We start from the raw sequence: 18,854 nt of genomic DNA, 5'->3' as shown, positions 1-18,854 counted from the left end.
GATAGAGCGAGAGTGTATGTAAAAGTGTTTGTGTGTGAGCATGAATGTATATGTCACAGGAAAGCCAATGACTGTGGCTAAATTACCTGTGCTGAAGTTCTCTCAATTCTCTTCCCAAACTCATTCAAAGGCTGTCTGAACCAATCTACAGCAATCACCAATTTAACAAGAGAAGAGATAATTTACTGGGAAGGAATACATAAACAAATTTTGACATTAGGGATAAGTAGCAGCAACCATGATATAAAAAGTACTAATTGTATGGGGCAAAATTGGATTTTCAGAGACAGAGACAGGATTATGGGTGGTACAAAAACTCACAAGGGCTGCACTTGCCCCGTTCGCCTCCTGTCGAACAATAAGATGTTGGTTTATTATCCAATGTTTAGGCAATGGTATAGTTCATTAAGAACTGGAAAGCCACAAGAACCCTACCCTGTCTCCAAGCAGATATATTTTGTTTCATGGGCTAGCTATCTTCCTAAAGTGGCTCTTTAGGAGATGCATAATTGGTGCCTTCTCTCATGTACAGTATAATCCTGCTGATCCTTATTCATATCTTGACAGGCCTTTTACATAATTAGACAAACATGCTCTGGTAATTAATCTGAATTACATTTAAGCTCAAACATGCCTCTTCTACAGAATTGCTTTAATCCACTAGTACATAAAAGTATTCTCCTGCAACAGAACAGTAACAATTGCTATTTTAAAGGTGTGTCTTTACCAAAAGGTTACTGGCAGGATATAGGCATAAAAAATGAACACAGCGGTAGATAAAGTAAGGTCTCCATCTGGTGGTATTTTTTGAAATTTTTCAAGGCTAACTAACCTTGCTGTATAAATGTCTTCTAAAGAGAACTTATTAGTAATATTGGTATGGACATCCATATGCTGTCTGACATATGAACTAGTAAAAATAGCTTCTGAAAAATAAACTACATCAAATGGTGTGTTTGGTCACAATCACTTCATACCCAATTCCCACCCGCTTGCCTACCACTCCACACTCTGCTCCTTCTCTGGAGTGCAGCAGCAGAATTTAGCCATGCTTACTCCCCATGCAATTCTAAATTATCTGTGGCCAGCCCGCCCTTATCAGAAGCCTTACCCCTGGCATGGTTATTCCCTCTTTTCATTAAACCATTACCGTAGAAGAGGGAGATCTCTGTGTAGCCTGATGTGGGAAGTTTCTAGGTAAGATTAAAGGATGTTTGGGGCTAGCCCTGCTCCTTCAGAATGCCACTTCCCCAGAAAAGGAAGAGCACTGGTTAGCCTAGCTTGAGAATTTCCAGCTAAGTGGATGGCATATATTTAGAACCTCTTGTCATGGACCCAGGGGTCCTTAGCCCTGGACATTGCGTTGATGTCCTTATCAGGTCATCCTGGAATAGCTCTACAAGGGTTCGAGGCAGCAGCTCTCAGTCTTCACGAGTAGAAAGCAGTATAGCTCCTTTGCAGGGACCTGTTATCAGGTTTCCCCATCCAATAAAGTAGACAATCACCAGTTTATGGGGTTTCTGATGTTACAGTGTTTCAGTTTCCTAGTCCTCGTCCTGGTTGAACCATCGATCACCACTCCGTTCCAGTAGGGGATCTCAGTCTGCTGAAACAATGTCCCAGCTCTCCACTATGTATCTGGTAATGAGTGCATGTTCCATACAGTAAATGATCATGGAGATGGGCACTGTACCCATACACAGTCTACTTTTATGAAAATATCCTTTATTCCAAGTGTCCAATATAAACGGTCGATGCACCCCCTACATACCTTCACCTGGGTTTGCTGCCTGCAGGGTGGTTTTTCACCTTGCAGTCTTCTCTCTTGGACTGATGCTGGGATTGACAATCACTTTCTCTGCAACTCTCTGTTTTGGGCAGTTGTCTGGGATTAGACTTTTCCAATTTGCATTCCTGTGCCCCAAAGTGCAGTTGTAGATATAAGGCTCTGCAAATTCACATACCTGCACCTCTAACTGTAAGATACTCTGGGCTTCACTGCTGCACATACTTCAACCAAGAGCCGTGCCTAGAGACAGGCCTCTACTACAGTGCACACTAGCATATTCGTTTTCTGTTCCAATTGAGGCTCGCCCTGACATCCCGGCATTGCCAGTTGGTTAAGCTCTCTGCATCTATATCTCCCATTGAGGATCCTTGCATCTATGTCTGTCACTGTGGAAGAGGTCCACTTCCTTGCATCCTGCATCTCTATCTGCCACTGAGGACATACTCCTCACATGACTGTATTTAGAGTTGCCACTGGCATCTGTAAATGCTGCAGGGGAAATAGCTCTGCTGCTGCACCCTGTTTACCCAAACGGACTAATTCTCCTGAGGAAACCGGTATAATACCAGCGAAATGTGTCGAGAGTTCACACTAGAAGGACTAACAAATCGTTTTTGGACACTTTCTATCGGCTTCTATACTACCTATTTTGGATCCATACTGGGCTCATTAGCATAACATTCCGGTTATGCTACGATTTCTGTAAGTGGATCCCTGTTTTTATGCTTTATATAACAGAAGATACTGCACTATTGTGGCTTTTTATTTTAATAGACCATAAAGAATATTAAAGAAAACTCTTTTAACGATTTCCGAAGAGCTTGAAATCCATCGCTGTTTGTGAGTGTGATCAGTACATTTCCCTATCCCTATTTCCAAGATTTATTACACTATTGTGGTTGTTTTTGGGTTTTTTCCCTATGTCCATGCGCCCTTTTTGGTTACCTCACCCTGTTTACCACCTGGATCTTTCAATGCGGAAGGGGCTCCACTACCTCGCATCCCAATGTCCACCAATGTCACGGGAACCAGCAGTCTTTTCCTGGATCAGCTTCTTCCACCCAATAAAGTAGCTAAACAAGCACTCCCATTCCCATCATGTCTCCCCGTTCATCACACCTGTCTAGATCAAGACTAAGTCAAAGAAGCAAATTACATGTTAAACAATTTAAGAAGAACTGGGTGATTTTTTTCACACTGTAGAAATGCTTGTGGAAAAAAATATCTTTACATTTCAATTTGTGATACCACAGTGGGCGCAAGACATAATGAGACATTACATGTAGCATGACATCAGTGGGCCAAATATTTTAAATATACCCATCTATAGTTTTAAGGTGGACAGAGCTAGATAAGGTACAAGCGAATGCAGAGACATGATGATGAAAGGCTCTACTCCAATCAAAGAGGATACTAATTTTAGAGGAGGGGTCTTATAGGGAAATAGATCCAGCAGAACGGCAAATAATTAATTTTACACTTAAAAGGGAAGTTTGGTCAAACTGTTATTAGAATTGTCCTTTAAGATGCATGGATACTCACATAGCTAGAAGACATTACTCAAGAATTCGACAATTATTGCTCACAAGCTTCTGAATGAAAAACACACAGGAGGATATACAAGTGAACACAATATGATTACACAATGACTGCTACATGCACACTTTCACAGATACAACAGAAAACATTAATCTTTGACATTAAGTGCAGTCACATAACACTAATCCATTAATTATGGGGACTTATGTTTCAATCTGTCACATACACCAACACCTCAAGCATTATTCATAAACCTGGTGTCTCAATTAGTTACTGGCGCTATCGAGAATACATGAAACATGCATCCAATTTATTCAAATGCAAGTGGATTCTGACAGGTTTTGCATTATTTTCAATGAGAGAAATGTTTTTTTCTTACAGTTGTTGAACGTTATGTTACATTTAATTTTTGACAGCAAAACATGAAAATACCTGCATTGATATCAGAATAAAGGGGGCATCTGCTTTGATCAGAAAAATGTATGTCAACTCATTTTTAATTACATGCATGGCCATTATGGGAAGGGCAGATTCTAACCTAGGCTTTTGTCTAGAGCTCCAAGCTAGTGGGAAGGGGTACAAAACCACCAGATTCTCACCTATATTAGCAAGAAACTGCATGTAGCTCACCTAGAGCAGTAGAGTCCCTAGAGATTAGAAAAAAAATATGAAACCAAGTCTATCAGCAGCATTTCCGACTTGGCTGCATTCTTAAGTTTTTATTTTTACTACCATTGTGCATAAATTTGTGGATCAGGTGTTTTTACTGGCCACTTGGGAAATTTGTATTTTGTAGGCCATACCATACATATGAACTCTCTGGGTGACGTGGTGATTCCCCCAATTTCAACATGACAATCCTCATTCTCCTGGGTAGAGGAGTAGCTTTTAGCCATGCCCACTGCCTGCCTAATTCACCTCTCACCCCTTATACATTTATCGATAGTTTTAGTCATTCCTTTGTCTGCAGTTCGTCCTGCCCATCCCACAACAAGGTCCACCTTCCTGTGTGGCTAGGTCCACCACCTCATGAAGTCATTCCCTCAGGAGGGGTGAGCTGCATACAGCCTGTTCTCCAAAGTTCCCAGGCATGGCCATCACTAAACTAATATAATTTTAAACAATTGCTGTTACATGAAGATTAAATAATAAAAAGGCCGAAAGATAATCATGTTGAAATTTTGAAATCAGAAGCATTGTACAAATACCAAATTGTTTTTAAACCAGATAGTATATATGATTGATTAGCATCCTTAGATTTAATTGGAAAATCACATAATGGTAACATCAAATATTCATTTATTTTGTAGACTAGCATTTTTATGAATTATAATTAAATTACAGAGACTATTTATCATCGAGCTATTCTTATAATTCAATTGAAGCACACTGAACTTTAGAATAAAGTGCATATGCTATGAAACCTGTATTAATATCAATAAAGACATAAAATAATTTAGAACTGTTGTCTACAAGGGTCTACTTGTAAAACAGCAAAAATATATTAAAACAAACTATAAAGGTCTCCTGACCAAGATAACCAATCCGATGACATCCGTCCATCTCCGGCTTTGTATAAGATGAAATTCATCCAACATTTTAATTTTTCGGAAATCCCATTTGTTCCTCTGGTTATCATGGAAACAAGAAATAAGCACATAGATGTTGAATAGGGAATTTGAGACCAATGGATGGAAGAAAGAGGGTCAAATTAGGTTAGCGTTATAGGGGTTTTTTTTTTGTTTGTTTCACCCCCCCCCCGTGTCTGCTAGGAAAAAAAAAAAAAATCACCATAAACCCTAAGTTAGTTGGAACTCCTTTTTCTTTTTTGATTCACCACTTCTATGTTGTTCGTATTTTTTAATTTGTTCAATCATATTTAACCACTGGGCCAATACGGGGGCTCCTTTATCAAACCATTTCCTCAGAATCAATAGCCTTCCTAGAAATTTTTTTTTTCTAAAAAGTTTGTTTAACATGCCAAACTGTTCCACATCTCCTAGGATCGCAGCCTTTGGATCCATTACACCATTGCAACTAAATTTCCTTTTCACAAAAAAGAATATGTCATCCCAAAAATGTTATGGTTAAGGATAGTAGCGGACTCGTTAAATGATCTTAAATTAATTAGTTAAATTAATTAATGATCTTAATTAAATCAGAACATTAGAGAGTCTTAGACAATGTGAGAAATGGCAGGCTGGGGCTCACCAAGTCTCACATAGAGGAATCTCACTGTGCATTAGGTTCTGTGCATTGTCATGATGAATTATAGTAATAAGGTGTGCAGGTGCTGGATATTTGCAGACTTGGTCCTGTCTGTGGATTTTGTGGAAAGCATAGGGTGACTGACACCTCATGGAGCACAAAAGCTGTGAGAAGGTTTTGCTTCATCTTTTCAATATGTGATAGTTATATTTTCTGATGAAGCTTCTGTTATAAAGTCACCATTTCAACCATCCCTAACTTTTTGCACTTATTTCTTCTCTATTTCTCTTCTCCTTCCCTTGGCTATATATATATATATATATATATATATATATATCTATATATATATATATATATATTGATATAACGATATATAGCACTGACAGGTAAAATGAATAACATTGAGGCAGCAAGTGAACATTTCGTCCTGAAAGTTGATGTGTTAGAAGCATAGGCGAGCGTAAGGATCTGAGCGACTTTGACAAGGGCCGAATTGTAATGGCTAGATGACTAGGTTGTGAGGTGGCATCTTGGTGCCAGATACCACAGCACACCTTCAAAGATCTAGTGGAGTCCATGCCTCGACGGGTCAGGAGTGTTTTGGTGGTCAAAGAGGTACCTACACAATATTAGGCAGATAGACATATAGACATAATGTTATGGCTGATCGTATATATATATATATATATATATATATAGTTTTTCATGAAAAACTTCACAAAGAATAAAGAATACAATAGGAAAGACTTTGTTCTTTCATACAATGCAACATCTTTTGTTTTACCATCATTTTGCAGTCATAGTATTTTAGTAAACACAGCAGCAGCCAGGCAGATCAAGTTTCTTTGACTAGGATCCCAGTTTTTCTCACTGTAAAAGGAGCAAAGAGAAAACAGGTTTGTACAACTAAATTAGTAATGCACTAATGACCCAGCATTATGTAGCCAATGTTTTAGGGAACTAAGATGCAGCCTTTGTGATATAACGCATATGTCTTGACACCCACAGTATCTAGGAGTGGTTATACAAAGAGATTTCCTGTGCTTTATTCCTAAGGATTCTGTTTACAATTATTATGTGGTTACAGCCCTTACATACCACCCCAAAATATGAGTATATATTCACAGTAAACAGCTGTATGTGGCTCAACCCATGTGATTCATTAAGTTCTGAATTCAGCATAAATGTACTTCCAAGCATATAGAGCAATATGTTACTCAAATTATGAGAAATATATAAAATATTCTGTAGTGTACTGGTAATTATGTAATGTAGAAAAATGAATATATAAGCCATACAATTAAGCTGTATCTGCGTATGTCTGATTTTTCATATTATGTTATGAAGCCTCTCAAAGCTGGTGCTAGGGTAAATATTTGTAACTATTTACATGCCAGGATTTTTGTGAAGATACAGTGCTAATTTTAGGAGACAGGCAACATGTCTCTAGCTGTGGACACTCTGAGCGATGCTTCCTGGTGTGGCTTTCTGGTGCCGCTGAATGCCTCAATATCGAGGCATTTCAGCAACAACGTTTGTGCTTAGGAAGCGATCGTTTTAAAGCAGACGTCCGCCATATTTTATATGGGGCACATTCTCACTTGGGTGAGCGATCACATGCTGCAGCAGTTTTTGTTTTTTGGTTATTTTTCTTAATGGTTATTGTCAAGGGAGTTGTGAGGCTAATGAAGTGAAGCCACTCTATGTCAAGCACACAACAGTATTTGTTGAGTTAAGTCTATTGGTTGCTCCCAACCATTGGAAACTTTTCTTTAGAAAGTGCTAACATCTGCTTAACACCAGCTCTGTAAGTGTGAGGCTAGTGCTGTGTACATTGTTGGTCATGACATAACTGAAAAGTGAGGTGCGTAATGAAGCTTATGTTATGAAGCTTTGCATAGATTTTATTTAATATTAAGTTTCCAGACATATCATTGTTAAAAAGACAGTTTACTGTCCCTGACAATCCCACTAAAGCAGCCAATCAGTGGCACTAAAGCACTCCAGTTGCACATGGCTATGCTTTAAAGTGCATATGATGACTGGAGTTTCCCTTAAATAGTAAGCCTTGTTCTGGGCTAGATACTACCAAAACCATTATGTTCATATCCCAATATTACCACGTCACCAGTTAACAATGACTATTAGCTATTTTGTGTTTATATGCAAATAAACCTTAATAAAATAGTGTCTGTAAATACATAGCAATTTATACGGCAATCCTACGTAGGCTTTGGTGTCCCATTTGCATTAATGGACTAGTTGGTGTTTACCAAACACCACTGCTGTGTTGCACAAGAGGGGCCCGTCAATACAAAAAAACTTTTTTTATACGTACTTATAGGCTTTTCCTTCTGTCCAGTTGTGCATTTGTTTGGACTAGATAGTGGGCATTTAAGTATATTGTTTATCAAATGTGTATTTTGTTTCAATAATGTAAAATCACATAAATATGATCTTGCCCTCCTGCTATAATTATAACCTGTATTTAATTAAAGCCACTGTTTGGTCTTTAAAAAAATAAGGGCATAAAAATAAAAGTCTCGCTTATTGGGGAGGCACAAAAAATTCTGCACCCATGTGTCAGTAACCTTAGGCTCATCCCTGGTTGTTGAAAACAAGGTATTTAGTTTCTATACATAATGTTTATACCACATCGTCCATGTTAATGTGATAGTTCTTTAGATTATTTACTTGCAATTAGAATATTATGTAGAATATCACATTCTCTTTGCACGCTATTTAAGTTAAATAATTTTCCAGGCCAACACCTCAATATAGGATCATTTTATAAGGAAGACACTAGTGAGTGCATCCTGCTGAGATAGCTCAGTTCCAGGATTAAGCATAAATCTTTTCCCTATCTTCAGAACAAATTGAATTTTTGGAACATTAACAAACTAATATATGATCTTCAAAAACAAGAACATTATCTTTTAAAAGAGCAACAGTGCCACCAGCTGGAGTGAAAGAAGCAACCAAAATGTCAACATGCCATTAATACTTAAAAAAATGCAGTAATGCAGTAATGCTTTCAAAATAATTGACAAATTAACCCCTTCTTTAATAAAGAAATATAATTCTTTAAAACCTGGCGCTTTTTAACATTTTACCATATGTTTATTGAACCAAAGTTCTCCTTTTTCCTTGTTTAATCCTAAATATATTTATTACTTTTACAAGCACAGAAGGGGCTTTCTTTTTATATGTATAGTTCAACAAACTGTAAATCACATGATAAAGTGGTATAAATGATACAAAGTCCCCATATATGCCAAACCAAATAAAAAACATCAGAAACAAAATATTTTTTATGAAATACATTGACCTCCCTTACTAAATGGAATAAAACTGGGTGATCAGCAGCCACACTAACTAACAAGATGAGGTTGCATGTCAAAAATCATACACCATGGCATGACTGAGCACGACAAGGTAGTTATACTGCATGAGCAAGGTCTCTCCAGGGCCGGCCCGACAATGGAGCCGAGTGGGGCAACCGCTCCAGGCGGCACTTTGCCATCCCAAGCCCTTTTTTTTTTTTTTTTTTTTTAAGCCGAGAAGAGAGAGAGGGCACCAAGTGGTTTTATCTTACCAAGTAGTCAGTACCCGCTCGGCGCCCCTCTCCTCTGCGAGCCCTCTAGCTCGGTCTCAGTGCCGGCTTGTAATGTTGAGCGCCGGAAGATGACGTCATTTCCGGTGCTCAGCATTACAAGCCGGCACCGAGACGAGCAGGGAGACTCACCGCAGGACTGCTGAAAGGAAAGTACGGGGGGGGAGAGGAAGGGTAGATAATGGGGGGGGCAGGGAGAGGAAGAGTAGATAATAGGGGGGGGCATTTTAAACTCGCCCCAGGTGGCATTTTGTCTTGGGCCGGCCCTGGGTCTCTCCCACACAAACATTTCAAGGCCGACAGGGGTTTCTAGATGTGCTGTACAAGCTTTTTTGAAGAAGCACAAGGAAACAGGCAATGTTGTGGACTGTAGCCACAGTGGTCAGCCAAGGAAAGTGCTGCAGACGAAAGACACATCATGCTTAGTTCCCTTTGCAATCGGAAAGTGAACAGCAGTGCCATCAGCTTAAAATCGGCAGAAAACAGTGGGCCTGTTACACCCTGGTACACCCATCTACTGTCCAGAGAAGTCTGGTCAGAAGTGGTCTTCATAGATGACTTGTGGCCAAAAAAGCCATGCCTCCAATGTGGAAACAAGGCCAAGCAACTCAACTGTTGATGAAAATAAAGGAACTGGGGTGCAGAAAATGGATGCAGGTGCTCTGGACTGATGAGTCAAAATATATTTGGCTGTAGCAGAAGGAATGTTGAGCGCAGGAGGGCTGCAGATCGGTACAAGTGTTTGCAGGTAACAGTGAAGCATGGTGGAGGTTCCTTGCACGTTTAAGGTTGCATTTCTACAAATGGAGTTGCTGAGAATGCTGAGATGTAAAGGCAGATACTTATCCATCATGGAATACCATTATGGAGCCATCTGATTAGGCCCAAATGTATTCTGCAGCATGACAACCCCAAACATATAGCCAAAGTATCTTCAGCGTAAAGAAGAACAAGGAGTGCTGGAAGTGATTTATGGCTGCCACAAAGCCCTGATTTCAGCATCATTGAGTCTGTCTGGGATGAAGTGAAAGAAGTAACTGAGGCTACATAAATCCAAAAAATAATTATGGTTGTGTAAGTGTCTACTTACATTTCACAATGGCGAACTCCAATTTCTCAAGTCATGACTAGCATTTTCACAACCAGGGTCACGGTACCAGAGGTTAATGGATAAAGCAGGTAAACAGCCAAAGTCAGGAACATACACAAAAGCAGGGGCCCAGGAGAATGCTGAGAAGCAGGGACATTCACTAGGGAGCCACAGTACAACTGAGCACATGCATAAGGGTATTGTGGCCTGATATAGCCCGGGTGGGGCGGTCCCAACAACATCAACGGCGTTCGCCTTAAAAATATTAATGAGGCAGCTGTGCAAGGGTGTGGCAGCCTCATGATGCATAAAGTGTGCGTTGCTCTGCTGTATGCGGCAGGCAGAAAAGGAGGATGCCGGCGAGGAGCCCCATTTGGTTCTCTAAGATGTTTGGAACAACCTACCTGCCGAGTTCCTTAAAAAACAGTATGCAAGTGTATTTGATTTAGATTTTTCTTCTGTTCACTGACTTTGCATTTTGTTACATAACAAAAATAAACTATTAATGTGTCTTTTTTTGAAGGCATTCTTACTTTACAGCATTTTTTCACACCTGCCTAAACATTTGCACAGCATTGTAAATACTTCAAAGATGCCTGAAAACCATTACTGCCCTACATGAGGAGTTTTTGCCCAGATAATGAAGATGTCTGGTTGGAGGATGGTAGATAAATGGAATTTAAAGCATTTATTAATGCATGGGATAGGGATAAACCTATCCTGAATCTAAGAAGATCAAAGACTGTCTAATGTCTAAACCTTTACATCAGGAAAAATGGGCAGACTTGATGGATCAAATGGTTTGTATCTGCCATCAATTCCTATGTTTCTATGGTCTCACACAAGAGACACTGGAGGTAAGAAGGTAGATCTCCCAGCCACTATTTGAAGATACATAGAGAGAAATGGCACACTACACCAATATTCTAACTTTAAATGCTAAAATTATAATATAATACTTTCTTAATAAAAGACACAAACAGTATACCGTATTTGCTCGATTATAAGATGAGGTTTTTTTCAGAGCAAATGCTCTGAAAAATACCCCTCATCTTATTTTCGAAGGCGTCATATAATCAGACCTCAAATAAAGGTCTGACTACAAGATTAAGATCCAGGTTCCCTGCAGCGCTGCAGGAGACCTGGATCCTCTGCCGGCACTTCCTCTGGGGGCTTCTTTGACAGAGCGCCGGCGTGACCTTCTGGTGCTCCATCATAGACGCCCCGAAGGAAGTGCCGGTAGCAGCAGAGGTTGTCTGCTCAATACGCACAGGCAACCTCCGCTTCTGCCGGCACTTCCGCCGGGGCTTCTATAACTAAGCACCGGCAGGTCACGTGACGTCAGTGCTCCGTCGTAGCAACCCCCTGGTAGAACTAACGGGCAGCAGAGGTTGTCTACGTGCATTGCGCAGATGTCCACTGGCTGCCCCCATTAGACACCAGGGAGTCTGAAGTACGAGGAACAAGTCAGGGGAAGCATTGGTAAGTCGGGGGGAGGCAGAATCGCAGGATATAAGGCATTCCTGTAGGCAAAGTGGCATATAGGGGGGTTAAAAGGCATAATGGGGGGGCAGAGTGGCATATTGGGGGTTAAAAGGCATATCATGGAGGCAGAGTGGCATATAGGCAGGTATAAGGCATATCTGGGGCAGAGTGGCATATAGGGGGTTAAAAGGCATATCTGGGGCAGAGTGGCATATAGGGGGTTAAAAGGCATATCATGGAGGCAGAGTGGCATATAGGCAGGTATAAGGCATAACTGGGGGCAGAGTGGCATATAGGGGGTTAAAAGGCATATCTGGGGCAGAGTGGCATATAGGGGGTTAAAAGGCTTATCTGGGGGGCAGAGTGGCATATAGGGGGTTAAAAGGCATTTTGGGGGCGGAGTGGCATAATGGGGGTTAAAAGGCATATCATGGAGGCAGAGTGGCATATCTGAAGGCAGAGTGGCATATAGGGGGTATAAGGCATATCGGGGGGCAGAGTGGCAAGCCGTGGGGCAGATGTGCATAACTGGGGGGGCAGGTTGGCAAATAAAAGGAAATAAAAACAAAAAAAAATTTTTTCTCGATCATAGTTTTCATTAAATATAAAAAATAGTTTACATGTGAATTAATATTTACTAGTAAAACTTTTTTCTTATAGGGTAGTCTTATATTCATGCTTTTTCTTTCTTTCCTAAATTAATATTCAAATTTTGGGGGGTCATCTTATAATTCGTGTCGTCTTATAATTGAGCAAATATGGTATTTATGATATATTCTTCAAATTATGGAGGCGGGAGCACAATGGAGCCGCGTTATATGAGCCGGAACAGCTATAAAAGAAAGGCTTCAGGTGTAATAAAATGTATATAGGGCCAAATACAAACTTCAAATAATTGGAACACATATAAATGTATGTGCGTCAAAAATAGGCAGAGTCACTTAGATGCAAACAAAGGTAAAACATTTAATACGAACAAAAATAGAAGAAGAATATAAAAAGAAGATAACAAAAATAATACGAAACAAGTCTTACAAAACCTTGGAGAGGAATTTAGTTCATGACATCTGTCCTATGCATTCCTGAGGATGGAGGGAGGGAGTGTTGGGACGTGAAGAGTCCGTGGATGGCAAGTACATCTTCTCTCGACCTCTCTTCCCATGCCTCTCCATGTCTTACAAAAGCCTAGCTTATATGTGGATTGGATAGTGATGTCAGGGTATTGGTCTTCACCTAATTGGGTAAACATGCTCACTAAGATCTTTACACGTCGAAACCCTATTTTAGGTGGTGGCTGTACGCATACTGTAATGCCCTTTTAGAGTTACAACTATACCCTGCATTAGCAAGTTACTATCCTATCTATAGAATGCCTGTTCAGCAAATCCTTCATTCCATATTTTAAGGTCAAGGAAACCTTGAAGCCTATCATTGAACTATTGCCTATACCAATAATTATATATGGTCCATTTCTTAATTGAGGTTTATTAGAATCTTTTACATCAGGCAAGTTAATGTAAGGGTGTAATAGAGTGAGTGTGTGAATGTGTATGTTTTAGTGCATATGCTAGTTACCAAGGGAGGAGGAAATAGGTTGAGGGGCTACTCTGCAAAATGCCCTAATGTATATGCCCCTTTTCAATCCTCCCCTCAGCTATTTACCAAGCAGGGTACATTTTCTCCTTGATAAACTTGCCACCAGTCAGCTCCATTGTTGGTCTGGCAAATGCTGCCGGTGGGAGTCTGCTTATTGAATTTCAATAGGAGCATTTTCCTGCAACTGATTGGCTGCTTCAAACTGGAGCATGGATGAAGAGCTACAGTACTCACAGGGTTCTTTGTGCACTTTAATGCATATGATAGCTGTGTGGCCCCATTATATTTTCATGTAAGGCAAATGCATGGAGGATTCTGCAGAATTCCTATTTGCATATACACCTCCCCCAGCCAAATGTTGTGCAGATTTGTTCGACTGAACACATTTATCTGCATGTGATATACTCATCTTCACCCCGTTCCAGGGCTGGCATGGCGAAGTGGGTTCCCCATGTGTGGAAAGCTGCCATTGATTTCCAAAGCTCCAGCAACCAATCGGTGGCAAGAGTAGTTCACCATGGGCAGCAGCAGGGCTTCATCTTCGGTGTCAGGTAAGTGCTAGGCAACACTATCCACAGACTGTCAAAATTAAACATTTCTCCTGCAGGTAACAGCCCATAATATGATTACAGATAATTGTAATTTCAAAGACAGCTGCACTAACAACACATTCATTCCACATTTCCTGCAGCATTTGGAAGAGGGCAGTGTTTAAGCACGAATCTCCTCCTCACTGTCATGTTTACTAAGGGAGGCAGAGAAGGTCCTTGTTATCACAGAAAGGACGGAAAGCATCATCTCTAGTCTGCATCGTACCGGGTAAGTGTTTGCTTTTAACAAATATATATATATTAATATAGATATACTGACCATATTGCATACCTGGCTATAAAACCTACACAGGAAACTGCACTCCATGTTTAATTGGTTATGCAGAAATGTATGCCATTACAGTGGAGGGAGAACGCATTAGATTAGATTTGCTAGAGGTGTTTGAGCCTTTTGGAAGAAGATCACTTTCCGCTGCCAAGGTGAGAATGAGAATATTTTTCACAGCTGCACAATTCTTTCTTTAAACATGTTAACTTTTAACGGATGATTTATGATGTACTTTCAAAAGTGCTACGATGCGATGATTCTTTTGGTATGAAAGGCTTTGTTCTACTTGTGCAAGACAAAGCTCAATTCCTGGCGAAATATTTTTTTTAAACAAATAACACATTGTTGCTATAAATACCTACATAACACAAGGAAGCCATTGGCTATTTTGGCTATATCTTTTGTGTATCAGATGGCTGTTAAATGTATTCCTGAACCCTTTGCCACTGAAAGTCTAACATTTTTGTGTGTTTATTTGCAAGGAAATAAAAAAACAGGATTCATAAAATTGTCCAAGCAAGTTAAAAAACAACAACAAAAAAAAACAGTTTGTTAATGTCTATTGTGCCTGATCCTATTTTGTTATGTTTTAGTTATTGTCTGCTATATGGAAGAATGTACATTTTGTAAATACAATATGGATTTACATAAATCTTTTTTTATCAAATCTTTTCAGTAATAATCATGTTGCTCTTTAAAGTTCGACAAAATACTCGTATACTGCATTGCCTGGCAGCCTCTTACTCCGTGGCTGCTGTCCCTAAGCCCCTACTGAAGCCTGAAGTGTACTACAACAAGCTGTTCATAAACAATGAGTGGCATGATGCAGTCAGTGGCAGAACCTTTCCAACTGTGGATCCCTCTACTGGAAAAGTCATTACATACATAGCAGAAGCTGACAAGGCTGATGTTGATCTTGCAGTTAAAGCTGCAAAAGAAGCTTTTAAATTAGGGTCTCCATGGAGGTGCATGGATGCATCACAACGAGGCCGGCTTCTCAACCATCTTGCAGACCTTATTGAAAGGGATAGGATCTATTTGGCATCATTGGAAACTCTGGACAATGGCAAACCTTTTACTGCATCATATGTTGTAGATTTGGAACTAACCATTAAGGTATACAGATATTTTGCTGGTTTTGCAGACAAATGGCACGGAAAAACGATCCCCATGGATGGTAACTACTTTTGTTATACCAGGCATGAACCGGTTGGGGTCTGTGGGCAGATTATTCCATGGAATTTCCCATTGTCAATGCAAGGATGGAAGCTGGCTCCTGCCTTAGCCACAGGTAACACTGTTGTCATGAAGGTTGCTGAGCAGACACCACTTTCTGCCTTGTACATGGCATCCTTGATTAAAGAAGCTGGATTTCCTCCTGGGGTTGTAAATATTTTAACTGGTTATGGACCTACTGCAGGGGCAGCCATAGCGAGACACATGGACATCAACAAAGTAGCATTTACTGGTTCCACAAAAGTTGGTCGCTTAATCCAGCAAGCAGCGGGTGAGACAAACCTTAAAAGAGTCACACTGGAACTTGGGGGTAAAAGTCCATGTATTGTTCTGGCAGATGCAAACTTAGAACATGCCGTAGACCAGTGTCATGAGGCTGTGTTTTTCAACATGGGGCAGTGTTGTACTGCAGGTTCCAGAACCTTTGTTGAAGACTCAATCTACAATGAATTTATTGAAAGAAGTGTAGAGAAGGCTAAACAAAGAAAAGTAGGCAACCCTTTCGAGCTAGATACGCAACATGGTCCACAAGTTGATAAAGAACAATTTGACAAGATATTTGGCTATATCAAATGTGGCAAAAACGAAGGTGCTAGCCTTTTGTGTGGAGGAGAACGTCATGGTGATGAGGGCTTCTTCATCAAGCCTACTGTTTTTGCTGATGTCCAAGATACCATGAAAATTGCAAGGGAAGAAATATTTGGACCTGTGCAGTCAGTGTTTAGGTTCAAAAACACTGAAGAAGTTATTGAAAGGGCCAATGATACTCGATTTGGATTAGCGGCGGGAATATTTACACAAGATTTGGACAGAGCAATGTATTTCATCCAAGCTTTACAAGCTGGTACAGTATGGGTTAATACATTCAACGCTATGGCAAGTCAGGCACCATTTGGAGGATTTAAAGAGTCTGGAAATGGCAGGGAGCTTGGAGAAGATGGGCTTAAACCTTACACTGAAGTAAAAACTGTGACAATTAAAAGCCCACCCAAAAACACATAAGCAAGCAAAAGTGCTTAATTATATGTTCAGGTGCATGGGAATTTCTGGTATCAATTAAAATACTGAAGTGTAATTCTAAATATCGAAAGATCTGCGTCTGACTAGGTATGCACATTTATAAAACTAAACGTATCCTAAGTGAAATGGCCATTATACATTGAATGCTTTTTTTTATGTCACCGACGATAACATGCATGTTCTACAATTAAAAGTTACCAATCCTTGTTACTCTTATAACGTATATATGTTTGGAATTATAATGACTTAATAAAGGGAAAGGCTGAAATTTTAGCAGTTAAAGTATGCTGAACTAGTTTCCTCTAGTGGTTTGTTAAGCTCTGTATGTTTTCCCCTAGTAGAAGGGTTTGAGCTAGACAGTCTAATATATCTGTGTGAGTATGTGTGGTGGAGTGTCAGTAACAAAGCACAAACACCTTGCCCAACACCAGGAAACAGTCTAGTCTGAAGTGAATTTGGTACCTCTTTGCTATTTAGACACCACAGGACGTTCTTCACGTCCTACCTATACTGTGGTGAGTGATATTTTACAGTGGTTGTAATATACCCCTTTTCTACACTTATAACACACCACAAATATTGTGGAGGCTAATGTAACAGCCTTTAATTGAATCATTCCATACATTTATGTGCCAAGTATTATCAAGTAAATGATTCACAAAACATCTTCAAAGATATCGAAACTCTTCCAGTTGTTTGGGTGACATGACATACCAACGGAACTGTATTCTTTTTTGTTCCTGAAGCTGTACAGAGAAGGGGTACGTCAATATATGCCAAACCTATATAGCCAAACCCATAAAGTGGTGATGCCCAGATGTTGCATTTGAAAAAGTGCCATGTTCAAAAGTCTTTTAATTTTAAGTCAAAAATACTTTTTCGTGAAAAAGACATAGTTGACATGAAGTGGGGCTTGTGTTCAGAGAACCTTGAACGCACATTTGTGTCACCAGGAAGAAAATAACCACACAGTTCACACAGAAGCAACTTGCATGTTAACTTTAGTTTAGAAAATCACCCACAATGTTAGTCTTTTATTTATTTTAACAAACTGAGTGCTTCTTGCATCCCATCCAATCTACCTTTTTTTGCAGCCTGAAAATATTACTAAGTAACAGCTTTGTCCATTTTGATTGTTTACAAAAAAACACTATAATAATATAAAAAAATGTTCTACTTCTCTTTTTACACAATTAAAATGCCAATACAAAAGTAGTCCATGCTTCTTCTGTGCCCCTGTACACAAAAAAAAGGAGAAAAAACGTTAACTCATATAACATTTAAGAACAACAAGTGGTATTTTCGACATTAGGGCCCAATGCCTCCTTAAAGGGAAAGTCCTATGAGAAAAACCCCAAAAAGTTCCAAAAAGCTTCCTAGAACAGGTCTCAACAACGATTTAAAATAAGCTGCCTTCCCGTACCTTGACCATGTGCTGCCTTGGGAGTAAAGACTAAGATTGAATCTAACACCATTTGGGGCCCTTTTTCTCTGAGGATATACTGTAGGTACTTTAGTCACATGAATGGGGTGGCTACCTCCGGACGGTAGGTCTGGACCAAACTCTAAATTACAGAAAGAACCCTGCTGCCTATTAAATACATATTGCATATTGTGTGTCTTATCGTTAAGGTGATTTACTTTATAGCACAATGTGTTTCCTTAGAATGTATTGTTTAACCCTTCAGTACCAGGGGTTTCATACACCCAGAGTTATTTTGCCATTTTTGCTATATGTTGGTTCAACCGTTCCTTTTACTTCTTTTCCTGTGAATACTGTACCTATGTAAACTAGATATTGTTTTTTTTCAAGGAATAGACCAAGAGATAGAATTGTCATACTTTCCTAGCAATTATAGGGCACATATTATAAGGTGTACATTACTGCTTCGAAGCTGTTGGGTTTTTACATTTCGTATGCTGGGTTTGCAACTCTAATTTTGAACAAAAAAAGACCCAGAAAATTATATATTTGGACACCTTTTCTGCAGCCATTTGGACACCAATTACTGCCGTGGATATAATTTCCTGCGCTTTTTTCCCCAACACATCTGTGCTGCTTAGGACTTTTTGCGCAGATTGTGTGTTATGGCAAAGACATCTAGACAAATACCCCACTTTGTTGTCTAGACATTACAGGGCACAAGTTGAAACATGACTGTTAACGTTGCCAATCATGAGATTTTTCATACCCCCCAATAAATGTATATATTTCTGACAAGCAGACAACCCAAGGCCAGCTTTATTCAGCTGCATCTCCTCATTTCAGAAATACCCCACATGCATAGGTTTTTTTATGCATGGGTTTTTTGTGGATTTGTGCGAATTCAAAATACCCCCCTTTTCCCCATGTGTCTTACCCTAACTATTTTTAAGAGAAGACAAATATATGATAGAAA

The 18,854-nt window shown here is 39.7% G+C and overlaps 1 protein-coding gene across 1 annotated transcript; it reads left to right on the top strand.

Moving 5' to 3' along the window:
* Window positions 1-5,392: 5,392 nt before the first annotated feature.
* On the top strand, window positions 5,393-16,437 carry LOC149285085 (aldehyde dehydrogenase family 1 member B1, mitochondrial-like). Its single transcript, XM_089495834.1, has 2 exons — window positions 5,393-5,408; window positions 14,936-16,437. Exons 1-2 carry the CDS (start codon window positions 5,393-5,395, stop codon window positions 16,435-16,437), a joined length of 1,518 nt encoding a protein of 505 aa, XP_089351960.1.
* Window positions 16,438-18,854: the final 2,417 nt, after the last annotated feature.

Source organism: Sceloporus occidentalis, unplaced genomic scaffold, assembly GCF_023333645.1.
Source record: "Sceloporus occidentalis isolate IW3139 unplaced genomic scaffold, rSceOcc1.0.p SCAF_85, whole genome shotgun sequence".
NCBI classification, from domain to species: Eukaryota; Metazoa; Chordata; class Lepidosauria; order Squamata; family Phrynosomatidae; genus Sceloporus; species Sceloporus occidentalis.
Note: the sequence above shows the minus strand (reverse complement) of the source record. Positions and strands in the feature narration are given on the sequence as shown.